This window comes from Rhipicephalus sanguineus, chromosome 1, assembly GCF_013339695.2.
Source record: "Rhipicephalus sanguineus isolate Rsan-2018 chromosome 1, BIME_Rsan_1.4, whole genome shotgun sequence".
In the NCBI taxonomy this organism is placed as follows: Eukaryota; Metazoa; Arthropoda; class Arachnida; order Ixodida; family Ixodidae; genus Rhipicephalus; species Rhipicephalus sanguineus.
Genome location: NC_051176.1, coordinates 13,621,004 through 13,638,886, shown reverse-complemented (window position 1 = coordinate 13,638,886; position 17,883 = coordinate 13,621,004). Strand labels below are relative to the sequence as shown.

Genomic DNA, 17,883 nt, shown 5'->3' with positions numbered 1-17,883 from the left:
ACAGGTATCGTTGCACTGCTGAATGCAATTAACTGAGACACTGAACACCACGGTCAACGCCTCCGTAAACCACGGGTCACCACTCTGTTCGACAGAGGCATCTTGGCACAGCATAGTGTTTCACGAGGCACCTGAGTGTGAAGCTACCTGCTCGTGAATCAGTAATGGTTCACCTTGGTCTGCTAATCTTGCCACTAAATTTGCATTCTTTTAGTTGTGCATCACAAGTCTGCTGTAATTGCAAAGGCGCATGTATTTTGCCTACTTTATTAGGTAAGTGGTAGTGAAAATAAAATATAGCATTGTCGTGGCTGAGGTTCTGAATGCAGTAAGTCAACTGATGTTACTTATTTTGAGCTCCCATATAAGCCTTTACATCCCGATTTATTTTTGAGAAATCTTTCCCAAAATAATTTCATTTATTGCTTCATTGGATTGACACGTTGAATGAATGCCCGAAATACATTCGGAATAATATATGTATTTGTTTAGCATTCATAAGCATTTGTTCAGTTTAGAGACAGTTGGCTTCACTGCACTGTGATCATCGCAAACACCTATCCTAACGCTTAATCTATAGCATATATATAGAGTGAAATCCCGTTGATACGATTCGGCATAATACGTTTTCCAGCCTAATACGTTTTCGTTTTTATTCCCGACCAACATCCCTTGAAAATAATGCATTTTCATGCCTTTAATACCATCACATTTTTGCCAAAACTGGATAATACGACCGCGAAAGTGGATCTTGACCGATATATCGAGAAATCCTGCGTTTATTATTCGCTATGCCAGCTCGCACCGCGTTCCAACAGCCCACGATCTGCGCGTAGCAGAGCTGCTAAGGCCACAGCAGCATCAGTTTAGCGGCGAAAAGATCGCTGCTAGGCGATCTTTGCTTTGAGATTATATGCCGGGTGTCCCAGCTATCTTTATCCAAGGGTTAAAAAATACAGTATTAGAAGCAGGCGAGTGAAATGAGTTGCAAATTGCTGACAGCCACCTTGTGCACTACATACTATTTTTTGTTTTGTAATTAACTAATTTCTTAATTAGGACAATTTAACTAAATTGCTAATTATTGACTTTAGGCAAGAAATGCTGCTTGGAAAGTTCGACAGCATCTTCAGAAACCCCAATTGCATTATTTGCGATAAAGAAAGTCTCACGTATACCATTTTTTCCAAGCTGCAAAGAAAGCCCGCGAAATACAAAAAGAACCACGTGACTAGCGCACTCGCGCGCCGCGAGAATGCTGCCCTCAGCCGTGGTTTGAGCGAACGAAATCAGCTGCGGCCGCGACTCGCCGTCTCCGTTGCAGGTGTAGGCCGATAAGGGCCCGCTCACGCTAGCGGCACGGCAGCTCGCCGTTTGCCGTTTGACGTTCTCAGGCTGCCGTGCGCAAGCGATTTCGTTCGCGCACGTCAGCCGTTCTTTGCCGTCCGAAGAATAGGTCCGAGACCCATTTTCTTGCCGTTCTCCGTTTGCCGGAGAGCGACGCGGCCAATCAGCGACGGAGGAGCGGTTGTCATGGCCACGGCGCGCCGCGTCGTCTGCTTTCGGCTTTCCGCGTCGTGTGCGTCTGCCGCAGGACGCTTCGAGCTGCTTCCTTTCTGCTCCGCGTTTTTCACGCTAGAAGTTCGGATGTCGTCCGTGTCGAGGCCAGGCATGGTTTCAGCAGTCAAGAGAGCGTTTTAATTTGCCCGGAATTAAAGAAAGCGTCGCGTAAAACCAAATAAAGTGTCCTCAAGCAGGCGCCCGGTCAAGTGGCGCCAGCTATGGAGGATTAGAAACAACTAACAAACGCGGAATCTATGTCCTCCGAGCATTCGGAAGCGGCCATCTCGACTCGCTAAGCCTACAGCATCGATTATTTGAGTACGGCTCTCCAAAACGAGGCCGAATCGGTACGAATACTTTTCTGTCGAAGCTTAAGGACGTGAATCTAAAGCAAATGGAAGCATCAGTCCGGAGCTTACACGCTACAGAGCGCACGGCGGCCACTCGATAGATTCGAGGTGGACGACAACCGCTTTCAGCAGTGCGGCCATGTTTTTCGGAGGCTCGCCGGCGAAGCTTGCCGTGCAAGTAGGACAGCTCTCGCGAGTGCGGCGACGGCCGACGTTCTGCGGCACCGCGCCGTTGCGGCAGGCTTGCCGCTAGCGTGAGCGGGCCCTAAGTGGGCGTTGGTTTCTTGGCCCGTTGCCAGCCAGTTGGCGCGTGTGACGGTGCAAGTTGTAGCGAGCGCGGGCCAAGAAACCACCTTTAACTTATCAGCCTACCGCTGCAACGGAGACGGCGAGTCGCGGCCGCAGCTGATTTCGTACGCTCAAACCACGGCTGAGGGCAGCATTCTCGCGGCGCGCGAGCGCGCTAGTCACGTGGTTCTTTTTGTATTTCGCGGGCTTTCTTTGCAGCTTGGAAAAAATGGTATACGTGCGACTTTCTTTATCGCAAATAATGCAATTGGGGTTTGTGAAGATGCTCTCGAACTTTGCAAGCAGCATTTCTCGCCTAAAGTCAATATTTAGCAATTTAGCTAAATCGACCTAATTAACAAATCAGTTAATTACAAAACAAAAAATTGTCTGTAGTGCGTAAGGTGGCTGTCAGCAATTTGCAACTGGTTTCACTCGCCTGCCTCTAATATTGTATTTTTTAACCCTTGGCTAAAGATTGCTGGGACACCCTGTATATACATATATATTGCCGCTTGTGAGGCCCCCCCCCCCCTCCAGTGAAGGGAGTCTTTAAGCCCTGCTTGTAGTCATGCAGCCCTTACTGTGTCGTCGCAATGCTTACTGCGATTCGAATACACTGTGTAAAGCATAACAAAACATAACACTGCCGCAGAAAGAAAGCTGCGCCCACGCGACCCAGCAACGGCCGGGGCGCCGCCTCCTCGGCCGGCGCAGCCGCCGCGCGTGCGCAGCGCGCGGAACAGCTCTATCACTACGTGACTTATGCAACGCGCTCAGACACGCCGCCGGACTCTATCGTTTTCTGCGTGTGTTGTGCGTCGCCTCCCGATCGGTCGAGTTTTGCAGCCGGTGTTTCGGTTGTTTGACGTGTGCCTGCGCTCTGTGCTCGTCCTTTACCTTCTGCCAGTGCTGCTTATTACGAAGATGCACTATACTCAAAGGGAGACCTCCAGCTTCATATCGTGGAGCACTCGAACTGAAGCGGTATGTAGTACCACTATCATGTTGCTACGGCCAGCGCTTTGTTAACTCCGAGAGCGCGATATAAGGCCGTTAACTAAGCTTTTTTTAACTGGTTGACGATCGGTAAGCATTTGTTAACGTAGCGAGCATATTTGAGTGTATTGTTTCATCGGGATGAAGGCAAAGTTGTGTGACGTTAGGCGCGGGCAAGTTTTGCTTTGTTTGGTGTTGAAAGCAGTGTGCGCATGCGCGGCTGATTCGGAGGGGGATTTGAACGCAGTTGTGGGGGTGCCCTTCTGTCGTCGGGGGTGTTGGAAGGAGGCCCCGCTCCCGATGAACCACTATTTTGATTTAAGAATAGTTGCGTTGTGTCGGCGCCTGTTAACTCTAAGCGTCAAGCGTATCTAAGGCGCGTATGCTTCGGCCTGTTGGTAATCAAAGTGCATTTTCTTGCGCACAAGAAAAAAAAAACTGGACTGAAAACAACGACGTGGTGTCCGCGTCGTTCTTTTCCGTCCTTGTTCGTTTTGTGCGCTAAAACTACCGTGATGCTCGGGTTGATGCGTGTGGGTCATTTTAACGCAGCATGTTGCTTCGTTTTAGGTACGCCGCGCGAAGCTCGCCTAAGTGCTAATACATTCCTTTCGTTAAATTCGTACCGACCTTTTAATTCATCCGTAACATAGGTTGCCTGATAATGCCGGCACCCGTGCATGGGGAGCCGTTCGTTAAACTTGACTTGTGTTCGAATGAATTTTTCATGTCTATGTGTGGGCAAATCGCCTTACCTACCTGAACTGTGCAAGCGCTAGTTCGAGCATCAGTGTGCGCTTAGACATTCGCAGGGTTCCCCATCAGGGGGGAGGGGAGTAGGAAGGTTAATCCCTGCCCCCCTCTCCCCGCCTTTCTAAAAAGTCAAAGTATGGGGCAGACTTTGCGCCCACCCCCCCTCTGTCTGAGTTGACTGGGGGGGGGCGACCCCCCCCCCCTTCGTGCGTACGCCTGAGTGCCCGCGTTCGAGCACAATGTATTTTATTCTGCCTGTTTCCATTATGTCTAGCTTTCATTTTTTGTTGTGGTTATTAAGAGTTATATGCGCCTCGCCTTGGCGTTGTAACTTCGCTAAATACTTTTACGTGTACAAACATTAAAAAACGCAGTTTGTACGACCACCTCCAATGATATTATTTGGTAAAAGGCAAGCCTAATGATTTATCAGATATTTTAATTTCTCCAATTACCTTCAAGGCTGGAAGTTGCAGCCTTGAAGAGAAGTCCTTGCGCATAGTTTTGTTTTATATGCTTTTTATCGATGTGCAGGAATCCTTCATGCCACTAAAGAATGCTCCTTTTTCTTCAAAAATGCGGATAATATTTGTCAAATAGTACTTTCTCTTTCCCAAACAAGCTAATTGCGCGTAGAAAAGCTGTTAATTCTGTGCAGGTTACATATGGGGCATGTTATGAGCTTCATATTTGGATGGTACTATAGTGAGCAATACGAGCTCGAACACGGCAGTACCAACAGTCAGCGGAACAGCGCCCCCCCCCTCTCCCCTCCAGTTTCGGCAGCGCCATCCACGTATCACCCTATCTCAGTTTTGAGGCTATGTTCCACGTGCTCGCATGTTCGAGCTCATATTACTCACGATAGCACATGGTACAAAAACTGTTATTTACTGAAACAAACAGTTGAAGTCTGCGTAGCGCTTTCCAGGCAATGATTTTTTTTATTTTTATCATGCAGGGAGAGAGCGTTCCAATAATACCTTGCATTGTGTACGATGGCCTCGATCTTCCCTATGCAAGCAAGCTTTTCCTCCATGTGGACAAAGAACTGCTCTTCAGTGTGTCCAATGCCGAAGAATGAGGAGCTGCACTCATGGCAGCACATTGGCTGTTAAATATCGACTGCCATCACAAGGCGTTCAAGGTTCTCGTCGCTGCTGAATGGCTCCTTCTTGGCCAGTGGGTAATGACTCTGAGGACACAAGTAGTAAAGCTTCTGAACATTTTCAAGAAAGCCTAGAAAATAGGCCTTAGCTTCTGCTTAAAGTATGTCGCCACCTGTGATAAACTCGAGCTTAAGCCATAAATTTATATTTTCATATGGTAACGAGTAGTTATTTGTTTTACATAATACAGAAACGAATACTATGGTACTAGTATTTCATTTGAATTTCTTGCTCATTTTCTTGTGACATTTTAATACAAGTCATTTTGTCTCTGCCGATTTCAACATGTTCTCGCAGGTCATTCCACTTTGTGGTCATTGGCTTAGTTTTTATATTCAAAGGACTTTGTGACTTTTTTTTGCAGTAGTTATAATAATTGAGATTTTTTGCTATTGAAGCTTTAGCTTAACAAAACTTCCAGTACTTGTCAGTGAAATCAGTGCATCGAATATTGTTTTTGAAATTTATTTTTGAGCTATATGACAAGCTTAAGTTTTGTCAATATTTTTTAAAAGAAATAAATACCCGTTTTATTCAATTACCAATGATTCTGTTGTCTTTGCTTGGAAAGAGATAATCTTTAAATTTCTCTGAACATGCCCGTGTAAAATTTGGTTCTACTGTTGTTATGTAGGTAATGCTTCTGCAGTGCTGTCGTCGTCATAACGTCCCTATTCCCATGCATTTCCTGCATATACCGCATTCAGCATGCGCTGCAACATGCGCGTCATGGCCCGATTGCTCACTTTTTTGTGTTAGGGCCACAATCCATTGCTTTTGTGAAAGTGGGAAAGGTTTCATAATTCCAGCGATGTGCACAGTTTTCTACTTCACTTATATACTTTCCCAGAAAAGAGATAATATGAAGGCCTGCTGTGGAAAACGACATTCTGAGTCCTTATAATGTTGCGTGAGTTGTCACGGAGCATTGATACCCTGCTCGTGTATCAGCTACAGCTGTTGGATGGCAGTGTTTACCCTACTAAGAAAGTCCACAACAGGCACAATGGTGTGGGCACTGTTGGAATTTTGAAACTTTATCAATCCACTTTTTCATCAAGGGATTGCACATTTGTGAACTATCTCCTTAACAGGAGAACGACCAGACCGTACCTTGTGTGTTCCAGTTGATTCCAAGCACATACACTGATGTTATGCAGCCCATTTAAGACGATGGCACCTTATTTTATCAACTGCATAAGTGCAGGTATAAGAATTGGCACCAATATTTTCCTTCTTGGGAAGGGCAACTACAGCGGGAAAATTCATTCTGGGGTGCGCCCAAAGGGACCAGGTGTCTGTAGTGCCCCAAGGGGGCTGACAGGGAAGAAGGTTCATTTGTGCTTCTCCCTGTAACTGCTACCTTTTCGAGGGCGCTTTTATCTATCCCATCCCACTCGCACGGTGTAGCTTGTTCTAAGACCCATACTGCACTATACGTCTGTACGTGTTACGATGAAGCATGTTAAATTGAATTCCTCATTATGAAGTGGAAATAACGCCCTTGCTTCATATTTTGACACAAACGCCTTGGTCATTTGTGCTCCTTGTTTGGCGGCATACGCGATGCCGCTCTGAACACTCGAGAAAGGTCATTGAATACCGTAGAATTTGTCTCGGATGTACGGGCTCTGTGTTTATTAAAGCTTGTGTATCCGGCAAGGCTACTGCATCACGACTGCGCATCTGACATGCGCAGATACTCTCGGCGCGCTATCGTGCGCCTATATAATCAGTGACTGAATAAACCGATCGTTCTTCTTGTTCTGGCCATCATGCTGTATCGTCGTCCTTGCTAGTTACATGGTGTCAGAAGTGGCCGCCGCGGACCGAAGCACGGCAGCAACGGCGCGGAATCGCCATGGACCTACTGAAGCCGCCGGAGCCATTGCGCCTATCGGGCAACTTGTCTGAAAATTGGAAGCGCTTCAAGCAAAGGTTCGAGCTTTTTCTGCAAGCAACGGCAGTCGAGAAGGCCCCGAGAAGTGACTCCTCGAAAGTGTCACTCTTGCTGAGCTTCGCGGGAGACGAAGTGCTCGACATCTTCAACAACTTTCAGTACGGCCCCGAAGAAAGCAAGGAATGTTACGACACGGTCGTGCAGAAGTTCGACGCCTACTTCTCCGAGGTGAGCAATGAAATTCACGAAAGATATGTTTTTCGTACACGAAGCCAGGCGGAGAAAGAACCTTTTGAGAAGTTTGTGCGGTACTTAAAGAAGCAGGCGACACAGTGCAACTTTGGGGATCAGCACGATTCACTGATTAGAGACCAAATTGTGTTTGGTACGAACAACCCAAAGCTGCGTGAAAGAATGCTTGCCGAGAGAGGCCTGACGCTACTAAAAGCCGAGGAAATGTGTAAAGCGGCAGAAGCAGCGGCACTAAGGAGCCTAGTTTGGAATAGGACGGAAGACAGCATTGACGCGGTTTCAAGTGGCGAAACGGCGACGAAAAAACAGCAGCAGCGGAAAAAAAAGCAGAGTCGCGATAATCAAGATATTTGCTGCAGGAAGTGCAACCGCAAACATAAACCTAAGCAATGCCCCGCGTATGGTAAATTATGTCATTCTTGCCGCAAATACAACCACTTTGCAAGTTGTTGCCAGAAGTCTACCGTTGTTAGCGAAGTAGCTAATCTCGATGAGAATGACTTTGAGATTCTCGAAATCGGCGCCGAAAATTGTCGCAAGAAAGACTGGACAATCAAGGCTCGAGTAAATGGCAGAGAAGTGACGTTCAAAGTGGACACCGGTTCGCAGGCAAGCTTACTTCCATTTACAACGTACCGTAAGCTTGGATCCAAAGAAGCGTTGCAACCAACCGGGTCAGTGTTGCGCGCCTACAACGGGGGCGTTATTTCAAGTTATGGAACAACGTCACAGAAAGTGTCTGTCGGAACCACCGAGATAAGCGTGAAATTCTTCATCGTAAAGAATGGGCGACAAGCCATCCTTGGGCTCGATGCCAGTGAAGCGCTTGGGTTGGTTCGACGTACGGTGGACGCTGTCAATGCCTCGTCTGAGTATGAACTTTTGAAAGATTTCAGGCACCTGTTCCAAGGGCTCGGCTGCTTGAAAACTCAGTACAGAATGGTCCTGGATCCAGACGCGGTTCCGGTCGTTCAGCCTGCTCGCCGGGTTCCACTTGCACTTCAGGAACCTCTGAAGAAGGAACTACAGCGAATGACCCGGGAGGGCATCATCGACAAAGAAAATGAGCCAACCGACTGGGTAAGCCCTCTGGTACTGGTGAAAAAAAAGACGGTGCTCTAAGGGTTTGCATGGACCCCAGAAGAGTGAACAAGTATATCAAGAGGCAGCATTTCTCTTTACCCAGACGCGAGGACTTGGAAGCACGGATAACCGGAGCTACTTATTTTAGCTGTTTGGATGCAAACGCCGGCTTTCATCAGGTGCCCTTGGACGAGAAAACATCAAAGATCTGTACGTTCTCGTCGCCTTTCGGCAGATACCGTTTTCTAAGGCTACCTTTTGGCATCTCATCTGCACCTGAGGTGTTTCAGCAGGCACTTTGTCAGATATTTGACGGTCTGCCAGGCGTGCTCATATATATAGATGATATCCTGGTCTGGGGCTCAACGAAGGAAGAGCATGAAGAGCGCCTGGTAGCAGTCCTGAAAACTGCTGAAACAGCTGGGTTAACGTTTAATCCGCACAAGTGCAAGTTTGGCGTAAAAGAGCTACGGTTACTGGGTGATATCATAAGTGCGAACGGCATATCCCCAAATCCACGGCTCGTAAAAAGTTTGGTTCAAATGCCAGTGCCAACATGCAAGGCCGATGTTCAACGTATGCTTGGTGTGTTGAACTACTTTGGAAAGTTCGTGCCGCAGCTATCTGAAAGAACGGCCCTGTTAAGAACTCTTATCAAGGCCAGCTCTGAGTTTGAGTGGACAGAAAACCACGCGAAAGAGTGGAAAAGCGTCACGCAAATTGTGACCACCGCTCCCGTGCTCGCAATATTTGACCCACGACGGGAAACAAAGTTGTCTTGCGATGCATCGAAGGACGGCGTCAGCGCCGCTCTTCTGCAGCGTCACAATAACGAGTGGCGACCTGTAGCTTACGCATGTCGAGTACTGGCTAAGGCAGAAAAACTGTACGCACAGATAGAAAAGGAGGCCCTAGGAATTTGCTTTGGATGCGAAAAATTTCACCAGTTCGTCTACGGCCAGAAAGTCACAATTGTAACGGACCACAAGCCACTTTAGTCAATTGCTCAAAAGGAAATTAGTCACATGCCACCTCGCCTTCAACGGTTCTTTTTGAGGTTGTTCAAGTATGATTTTGCTTTGCAGTATATTCCTGGGAAGCACCTTGTTCTTGCTGACATGTTGTCCCGGTGAACTGCTGACAACCAAGACGAGGCTGGTGCTACTACCGACGTGGAAGTTCACGCAATCCAGCTTCTAGGTTACCGTGTCACAGAAACAACGCAGAAAGAACTGCAAGCGGCAACGGCTCGTGACCGCTACCTACAGTCGGTGATCGCAAGTTTGTCGGTGGGGCTTCCAGTACAAGGTGAACTAAAACCTTTTGAGCAAGAACTCTCATTTGTCAACTGAATACTTTTAAAGGCGTCGAAGGTTGTTATTCCGAAAAGCATGCGACAAACTATGCTTGAAAAAATCCATGCAGGTCACCTCGTCATGCAAAAATGCAAAGAAAGGGCCAGACGCCTCGTGTTTTGGCCGGGGCTTAACGCTGAGATTGCTTCCATGGTGCAACTTTGTCCTACATGCCGCAAGTACGCTTACAAACAGCCCAAGGAACCGCTTCAAATGCGGCCCGTGCCAGGTTGTGCATGGCATAGAGTTGGAGCGGACATTTTTTCGTTTGCGGGGGACTCGTACATCATTGTCTTTGACGCCTTATCAAACTTTCCGGAAGTTCAGAAACTACCTGACATGTCGGTGCAATCAACCATTGCAGCACTGTGCGCTATTTTTGCCAGATTTGGCGTGCCCGTCGAAGTATGTACTGATAACGGCCCACAATTTTCCAGCCATAAATTTCTTCTGTTTTCAAGGAGGTACGACTTCACGCACGTCACTTCAAGCCTTCATTATCCGCAGTCAAACGGGCTTGCGGAAAAAGGTGTGCAGGCTGTGAAGCGCATCTTGAAAAAAACTGCAGATTCGGGCGACGACTTCTGGCTGGGCCTGCTGGCCTACCGCTCTACCCCACTGGAGGACGGGCGATCCCCTGGTGAACTACTACAAGGAAGGCGCCTTCGCGCCAACCTCCCGGACTTCAGTGCGGTGACCGCAACCGACGTCAAGAAGCACAGCCAGGCCCAAGGGGGAAGACCTTTGCCTCCTCTGCAGAAGGGTGTCGTCGTGAGGCTCAGAGACGCTGCATGGTCCCGAAAAGCTCAAGTGGTGGGTTCGCCATATCCAAGGTCCTACCTTGTCAAAACGGAGGACCAGAAGCTGTTAAGGCGCAACCGTCGTCACCTACTTCAAACTGGCGAATGGTTCATCGAGGAAAGCGACGACGACATTGATTCCAGCTCAGCGGACAACAACGTTGGTGGCCATCCGACAGTGGCAACTTCAACCTCGCCAGCCAACGGCCGACGTCGCGAAGTTCCGACGTCGGGCGACCCTTCGCCACCTGTGGTGCGTCAGTCAACTTCACCACCGACGCCAGCTTTGAGAAGGTCGACTCGAACCGTGAAGCCACCACAGCGTCTTCATTATGACAAGGACTTTAACCAAGTGTGTGATATCATATTTTGAAGTGCCATGTACTGTTTCGGTGGGTGTGTAATTTCTTTGTTAACGGAAAGGATGTATCCGGCAAGGCTACTGCATCACGACTGCGCATCGGACATGCGCAGATACTCTCGGCGCGCTATCGTGCGCCTATATAATCAGTGACTATATAAACCGATCGTTCTTCTTGTTCTGGCCATCATGCTGTATCGTCGTCCTTGCTAGTTACAGCTTGACTTTATTTTGTACTATTGGTTAACTGTGTGAACATCTTGAAATATGTGTCAACACATTTTAAGTAATGCCTTTGTATTCAGTCACGATTGCACTGTATATGCGAGGGATGCATATACGCCGTGCTTCATATGCACCATAAAAGCAGTGGTGGGGCCAGGATTTTCGCACTGTGGCAGCAGCCACTATAATAGGTCATGCGCCCTTGAAAGGATTAGCTAAAGGGTAAGCTTTCTAGCGTTTCAATGGCAGCCAACTGGGAGGGGGGAACCACTCGAATTATGGAAATTTTTGCCGGGGTGTTTGGGTGTAATTGTGCATAAACACCCTAACGCCCTTTTTCTCGTTTGGGAAATGTGCTTTTACACCCCACACCCTTTTTTTCACTTGGGTGTAATATGCTTTTACACCCAACCACACCCATTGGGTGAAAGTTTGAAATTACACCCATTGTATAGGTGTAATCCTGCTTGGTACACCTATTTTTTGGGGTGTAGGGGTGTGAGTTATGGACACCAAGTTACACCCATACGGGTGTAATGTGGTTTACAGTGTAGCGTCTCCAGAAGGAGAACATACAGCGAGGCTGAGCCGCAGTCGTTGGCGAAGCTTTCGGACCAAGCAAATGCGGCTGTTTCTTTCGTCATCCAGCGCCGAACGGTCAGCGGACCTCAGTGTGCTGCCACAAATCGATGAGAACTGAATATCAGAGCATTTAAAAATTCACGCGGACGGCAGCTGCAAGAGGCGCACCGCTTCGCAAAGCCGAACTGCGGTTCTCTAGTCGCGTGCGTTTCCAATTTGACGTAAGCGTTCAAGAAAAGTGTTCGTTACAGAGGAGGTGTCGCTGTCAATCTTCTAAGATAACCTTGCACTGAAATATGCCTCCATCGTAATTTTATACACGCGTCATAAACACTCGTCAGATATCGACACCACGTTGTTTCTGCGCGACCTGTGCAACGTTGTGCTGCTTTCCTCGGCTCATTTCTTTAGGCACAAGTACCTGTACACCCTCAACAGTAGCGTGTGTTGTAGTTTTTTTGAAATAAACAATGCATGGGCATGTGCATGAGTGGTGTGCCGCAAACCAAACAAAAATACTGGTCGTGCGTTTCAATTGTATACAAAGAGAGCGGGCCGCCCCGCCATGGTGGTCTAGTGGTTATGGCGCTCGACTGCTGACCCGATGGTCGCGGGATCGAATCCCGGCTGCGGCGGCTGCATCTTCAATGGAGGCGAAAATGTTTGAGGCCCGTGTACATAGATTTAGGTGCACGTTAACGAACCCCAGGAGGTCGAAATTTCCGGAGCCTTCCACTACGGCGTCTCTCATAATCAAATCGTGGTTTTGGGAAGTTAGACGCCACATGTTAATAATGTTAAAGATAGCGGGCCGAGTAATGCTGTTTTACTGCTCACTGGTTGTTTATAATGCTTTGTGGTCGTAATTCATCACGCGGATTTGGTATTGTCGTTCGCGTTTCATCGCGCGCGTTCATTGACATATCTTTTAAAAATATTCCTCTCTTTGCTTTCGCATGCGACAGAGGCCTGCATAACGCACCTCCGTGGTTATGCACAGAGGCGCACGAGGGCCTGCTATCGCGGAAAAGATGAGTGCGATCATCTACCTTGATTTACTTAGAGTTACTGTATATGCTACCGTTAGGTATCTGAGTTGCGCATAGGTCTGGCTAGCAACGACAGCTCTGCGGTGAAGTCGCACTGCGTTTTTGCAGGCGACATGCCTACAGTGTCGCCGATTAACATGCCTGGTGTGTTGAAGACTGGCGAGAAACATTGGTTGTCGATGACTAGTGTTAATTCAGTTCGCTGCAGCGGCGGCGGCGTCGAGAAATACAAAAATTGGTCCGCGCGTCGGCTTCTCCCCAATGCATTTTTCCTAGCGGCGTTTGGAAGACGGATGCGCGACTCTGCTACCTAAAGGTAGCATATACAGTAACTCTAGATCTGCCGAATAAACAGCTCCATCTACTGCAGGGTGTCGGAACGACATGTTTTTCGTTTCGGTTTTAGTTTCGTTCCACCGGAAAAATTCGGTTCCGTTTCTGTTACGAAACGAAAAAAAAAATGTTCCGTAACGGTTCGTAACGGTTTTTTTTTTCTGTATGAAAAATTTGAAGTTATGGTAATCATAAAAAAAAACATTTGATTTGTGCTGTAGTTACTTGCCCTCCTCTTACGAAAGTGTGAGAGCGGTAAAACACGTTCTTCAGAGAGGAGGTAACTGTACCACGAATTGCTACCAACTAGCACAAACCAGTATACGCTTCAAAGTCATGGTATTTATTTTCTCAAGAGTCAATTACGATTTTTTGTAGTGGGCTCAATGCTTTGTGTCAAGGAAGTAAGCACGTTCTCAGAAGCAGCACGTCATTGAGCGTACCCTCTGATGTATGAGACTGCTGTTATGATAAAAAAAAATCGTCAGGCCTGCGCGGGACAAGCAGCACAGTCACAGCGTAAGCTGGAAGAGCGGCCTTTCTAGAGCCCGTTGTAGACTCTCTTTGGATAACTAATACAAGTACATATGCCAGGTACTCACTACGCCATAAATCACCGTAAAAATGCCACAGCAGCCACTGTGGCATTTTTGGCCTTCTTGCGGATAATCTTGGTACCCGCTACAAATCTGTATGGCATTATGTGCACCTTGTGCTGTGGCGGATGACGATGAATAATTATGGCTGAGCCCTTCGTAACGGGTTGGAAGCATTTAACGACCGACTCGTTGCGCAAATCGCATTGTCTGACGCCAGGTTGTTATTTTACTTTTCTGCCACGCTATATTACATATGTTAACATGATTCCTTGCCCGACATGACGCCTGCATAGAGTATTTTTGCGAAGGAAGTTAAAAGCACCAGCATGTCACTGTGGTGGAACACTCGACTGCCACACATAGGGCGTAGGTTAAAATCCCATCCGATCATAGAAATTTGTTTCTCATTTCATTTTAAATGCGAAGCATTTCTTAGCGAACCTTTGGCACTTTGAGCGTTCCTATCTATCTATCTATCTATCTATCTATCTATCTATCTATCTATCTATCTATCTATCTATCTATCTATCTATCTATCTATCTATCTATCTATCTATCTATCTATCTATCTATCTATCTATCTATCTATCTATCTATCTATCTATCTATCTATCTATCTATCTATCTATCTATCTATCTATCTATCTATCTATCTAGCCGCCTACCTCTGGGTGCTCTCGCGATCACCTCCTTAAAGGGACATTAAAGGCAAATAACAATTTATGTCAGAGTGAAAGCTCAATGTATGACAACGTCTAAAACGGCAACATTATCAACAGCTGTACTTACCGAGCAATTAAGCTAAATGTATCACACGATGAGGGCCACGAGCGGCACGTTTTGAAAATGATCCCGATCACGTATGAGAGTCTGCCTACAATTAATCACTAGTAATCAAACTAGGAGCAATAGAAAAAGAACCTTCCGTGTATCAAGATAGGTAAGAAAATGCTGCTTGTTCGTTTCTGTTTGATTCACGGAAAAAAGAACCTCTTTGGTGTTGCCATGGGGAACGGCGCGCGTGGTTCAAAGGTTCCGTTTTCGTCGAACTGCGCTTCGCCCGGCGCCCTGCTTCGCTCACGCGGTCGCGTCTCAGTGGTAGTTTCGGTATCGCGTACTGCCGCGTGTGTTTTGCGCGCTCGTGAAAGTATCTCTGACAGAAAGTTCCACAAAATGCCGCATGCATATGATGTTGCCGGATACCCGAATGGCGCCCGCCGCCAGTGCACGCCACCGGCAGTAAAGGCGGGCAACGTTGGGCACGGCAGCAGTGACGTCGTAAAGACTGATTTCAGGCGGGTGATTTGAAGTGCGCTAATGCGATGCGGACCACTAAAACGTGATTTTGTTTCAATATAAGCACTTCCTTGGCACCAAAGTAGCACTACGAGGTTTCTGGACCGCTATTTCAACAATCAACGTCGACTTAATATTAGTGTCCCTTTAACTTGGTGTAGACCAAAATTCGCATGGGAGGGTAAGATTCTTTCCCAAATATGGCTGTTGGGTCATGACACCTATAACCTGGAAATCCTGTCAGGTGCGCCGTCAAACCCTTTCCTCCAGACACGTGTGGGTCGCGGGCCGCGGTGTGCGGTTATGCGCCACAGGTGATTGACAGTTTATATCCTTCCAGGAACAGCCAGAACATAAACTGGTAATTTAAATGAGAGAGCGTGAAGAAAAACTGACATCGGCAGTGTTGACACGACGAACGCAAAGAAGAAAAATCAGGATCCCAGCAGGAATCAAACCCAAGCATTCTGAGAGGCAGTCAGGTATTTTACCACAGAGCCATGCCACAACTGCTTTGGAAAAAGACCCTATGCAGGCGTAATGTCGGTGCAGCGTCAATTCTGACTGCAGTGCTGGCTATTTAATTTTATAAAAACGCAATAAGCATTACATATGTAGACTAAAACTGCGCTAAAACACAAAGACAAAGAAGAGGAAAACAGGACTCGCGCGTGTTTTCCTCGTCTTTGTGTTTTTACATCCATGTTGCTGTTGGTATCGCTACGCAACTGTAAACAACTTTATATAATGCACATGCGACTCATCAGCATATGAGTGTGCGTTATCACTTCCACATTTCTCTAGCGTCATTCCTTAACCTTTCGCTCAATGTGAAAAATTACGCCGCAGTCACCATCCCGCGTATGCTTCGCATAACATCGACTCCCACGGTACGTGGGATCTGCGAAATTTTGTGGTTACAGTGTTGGCTCCGCTTTCATAGAACTCTAATAAACATTGCATTTGCATTGCTATGATTCCGCAAGCTATATTCAAGCGTTGCTCGACCCCGGAGGAATACGCTAACGAAAGTTACGTATGATATTCACATCAAGGCGCCGTAAAGTGCTCCTCATTTCGATAATACTCACGACAGTGCTCCTTAAGTTACCCTTTAAATGCAAGTGTAGTTGCCGTGCCTGGTAAGGCCGCGATGTGCGCACAACTACTACGCTTACAAAAAAATGTTGCAGTGGCTTAGCTCGGCTATGCCAGGATAACGTAGCGTTGGCAAAGGTTCAGCTGATTGTTCTTAGCTTCCCTGATTGTCTAGGATTATCTTGATTATCATGCTCACTGCTGCTCCAATGACACACACACGGTATATGTATTATGTGGCACATGTATATTTTGCGATCCGATGAGTTAAGCTTCTCCTCTCTTTTGCGCCGTTGAGCAGCATTTGCGCTCTCCTTCTCCATGGCTAAATCACACTGGCAAACGGCAGTCAGCGGCGCTATCAAGCGTTCCCTCGCAGTGTCAGACGGCGACTGCACAGCGAAGGCGAATAGCTGCGCGTGCGCCGGCACGTCTACCTCGGCTACGACGTCACTCCTCTGGAAAGCGCAGACCGGAGGCAGCGAGTCGCGCGCGGCAGCGGTGGAGTGTGCGGGAGGTGCCGGCTCCGATGCGCCAGCTGTGTGACATTACTGATCCTCGCGCATGCGCTGCACGGCTCTTGAGGAGCCACCCAAAACTTGCTCGGCTAGGCCAGTGTAGCTAACGCTACGAAACACGTCGATCCGCCTCGTAGCGCTTGGATCAAAGCCAAAAAATGCAGCATAGTGCTCGCTGATTACTCCGCACGAAACCGATTCGCACAAAATGTGGGATCTGCCGATTTTTTTCTTGTTCAACGCGATAGCGGTTAACACCGGCGGCGGCGGCGGAGAACTATGGCGCCAAAATCGGCTGTTGTGATCTCATAACAGCTTTCGCTGTAACAAACTTCACCGCCGACAACGCCCTCTACACACTGGCCTGCGTGACAGGCACGCAAAAGTCGACTTGCGCTAATATAAACAGCTCTCGTTGCCATTGTTTTTGTTGTTAGCATAATTTGAACATGTCTTTACTTTGGAATTCCTGCCTGAGGTACGCGCTAATGCTGTACCCTGAGATATGCATAATCGCTCACGTTGCATGAGCTCAGTTGTTCCGGATTGCCATGTTTTTTCGTCAACCTAAAAATGATTTTAAAAATTTCGGTTGCACTCCGGAACGAAATAATAGAAAACGTTTCGGTTACGCTTTCGTTCCGGTCAAAAATATCGTTTTTGTCGTTTTTCGTTTTTGGCTTTCGTTCCGTTCCGACACTCTCATGTACTGTACTGCTCTTTGTTCTGTGCACGCTGACCAAAGAAAGCAAAAGGAAAATAAAAGGGGAGGGATGAGGGGGTGTAAAGCGAAGGGTTGACGCGGCATGCGGACTATGTACTTCGGCGCACACTGCCTTGCGAAGCTTGCAGAGAGATGCCTGTTGGAATCTTTGCGCCGACCGTGTGACGGCCCTGATTTACCGCGGACGGGCGCAGCAGCGTCTGTGGCACTACACATTTGTGTGCGTTCCTTTCGTCGATCCGCAACACCGACGATCTCATGTTGATCAATCAGATGCTCTCTCGCACGTGTGCGGCGTCGGCCGCCTCCTTTAAAATGCATATATTGCAATATGTTGTTCTGCAAGCCTAGCCTATGTTGAACTCAAGTTGAAGAGCGCGCGAGCCGGCCATTTCCGAACCAAAGCGCAGTGACGATCTTGTTGACGAAACAAATACGCGTCGGTAAATTATTTTCGTTCATTCAGGTAACCGATAAATTCGATTCAAAATAGTGTTACCTTGCTCCGGCATTGTCAGGGCTCCCTCGTGTCCTGAACAGCGCGCAAAGCATTGGCAAGTCATCGCAGAACTTAGATAAAAAAGTA

General features: G+C 47.6%; 2 protein-coding genes across 2 annotated transcripts in view; both read left to right on the top strand.

The window, feature by feature from the left end:
* Positions 1–17,883, top strand: part of LOC119379635 (acetylcholinesterase-like) — a 72,599-nt gene that overhangs the window by 22,135 nt on the left and 32,581 nt on the right. The gene's annotated exons all lie outside the window — the stretch shown is intronic.
* Positions 6,777–10,892, top strand: LOC119389511 (uncharacterized). Its single transcript, XM_037656811.2, has 2 exons — positions 6,777–7,250; positions 10,281–10,892. Exons 1-2 carry the CDS (start codon positions 6,984–6,986, stop codon positions 10,407–10,409), a joined length of 396 nt encoding a protein of 131 aa, XP_037512739.1. The 5' UTR covers positions 6,777–6,983; the 3' UTR covers positions 10,410–10,892.

Coding starts and splice junctions, on each gene's coding strand:
- LOC119389511 (XM_037656811.2), top strand. CDS start 6,984: ATGGACCTACTGAAGCCGCCGGAGCCATTGCGCCTATCGGGCAACTTG. Junction 7,251..10,280: donor TCGACGCCTACTTCTCCGAG/GTGAGCAATGAA, acceptor AAAAAACTGCAG/ATTCGGGCGACGACTTCTGG.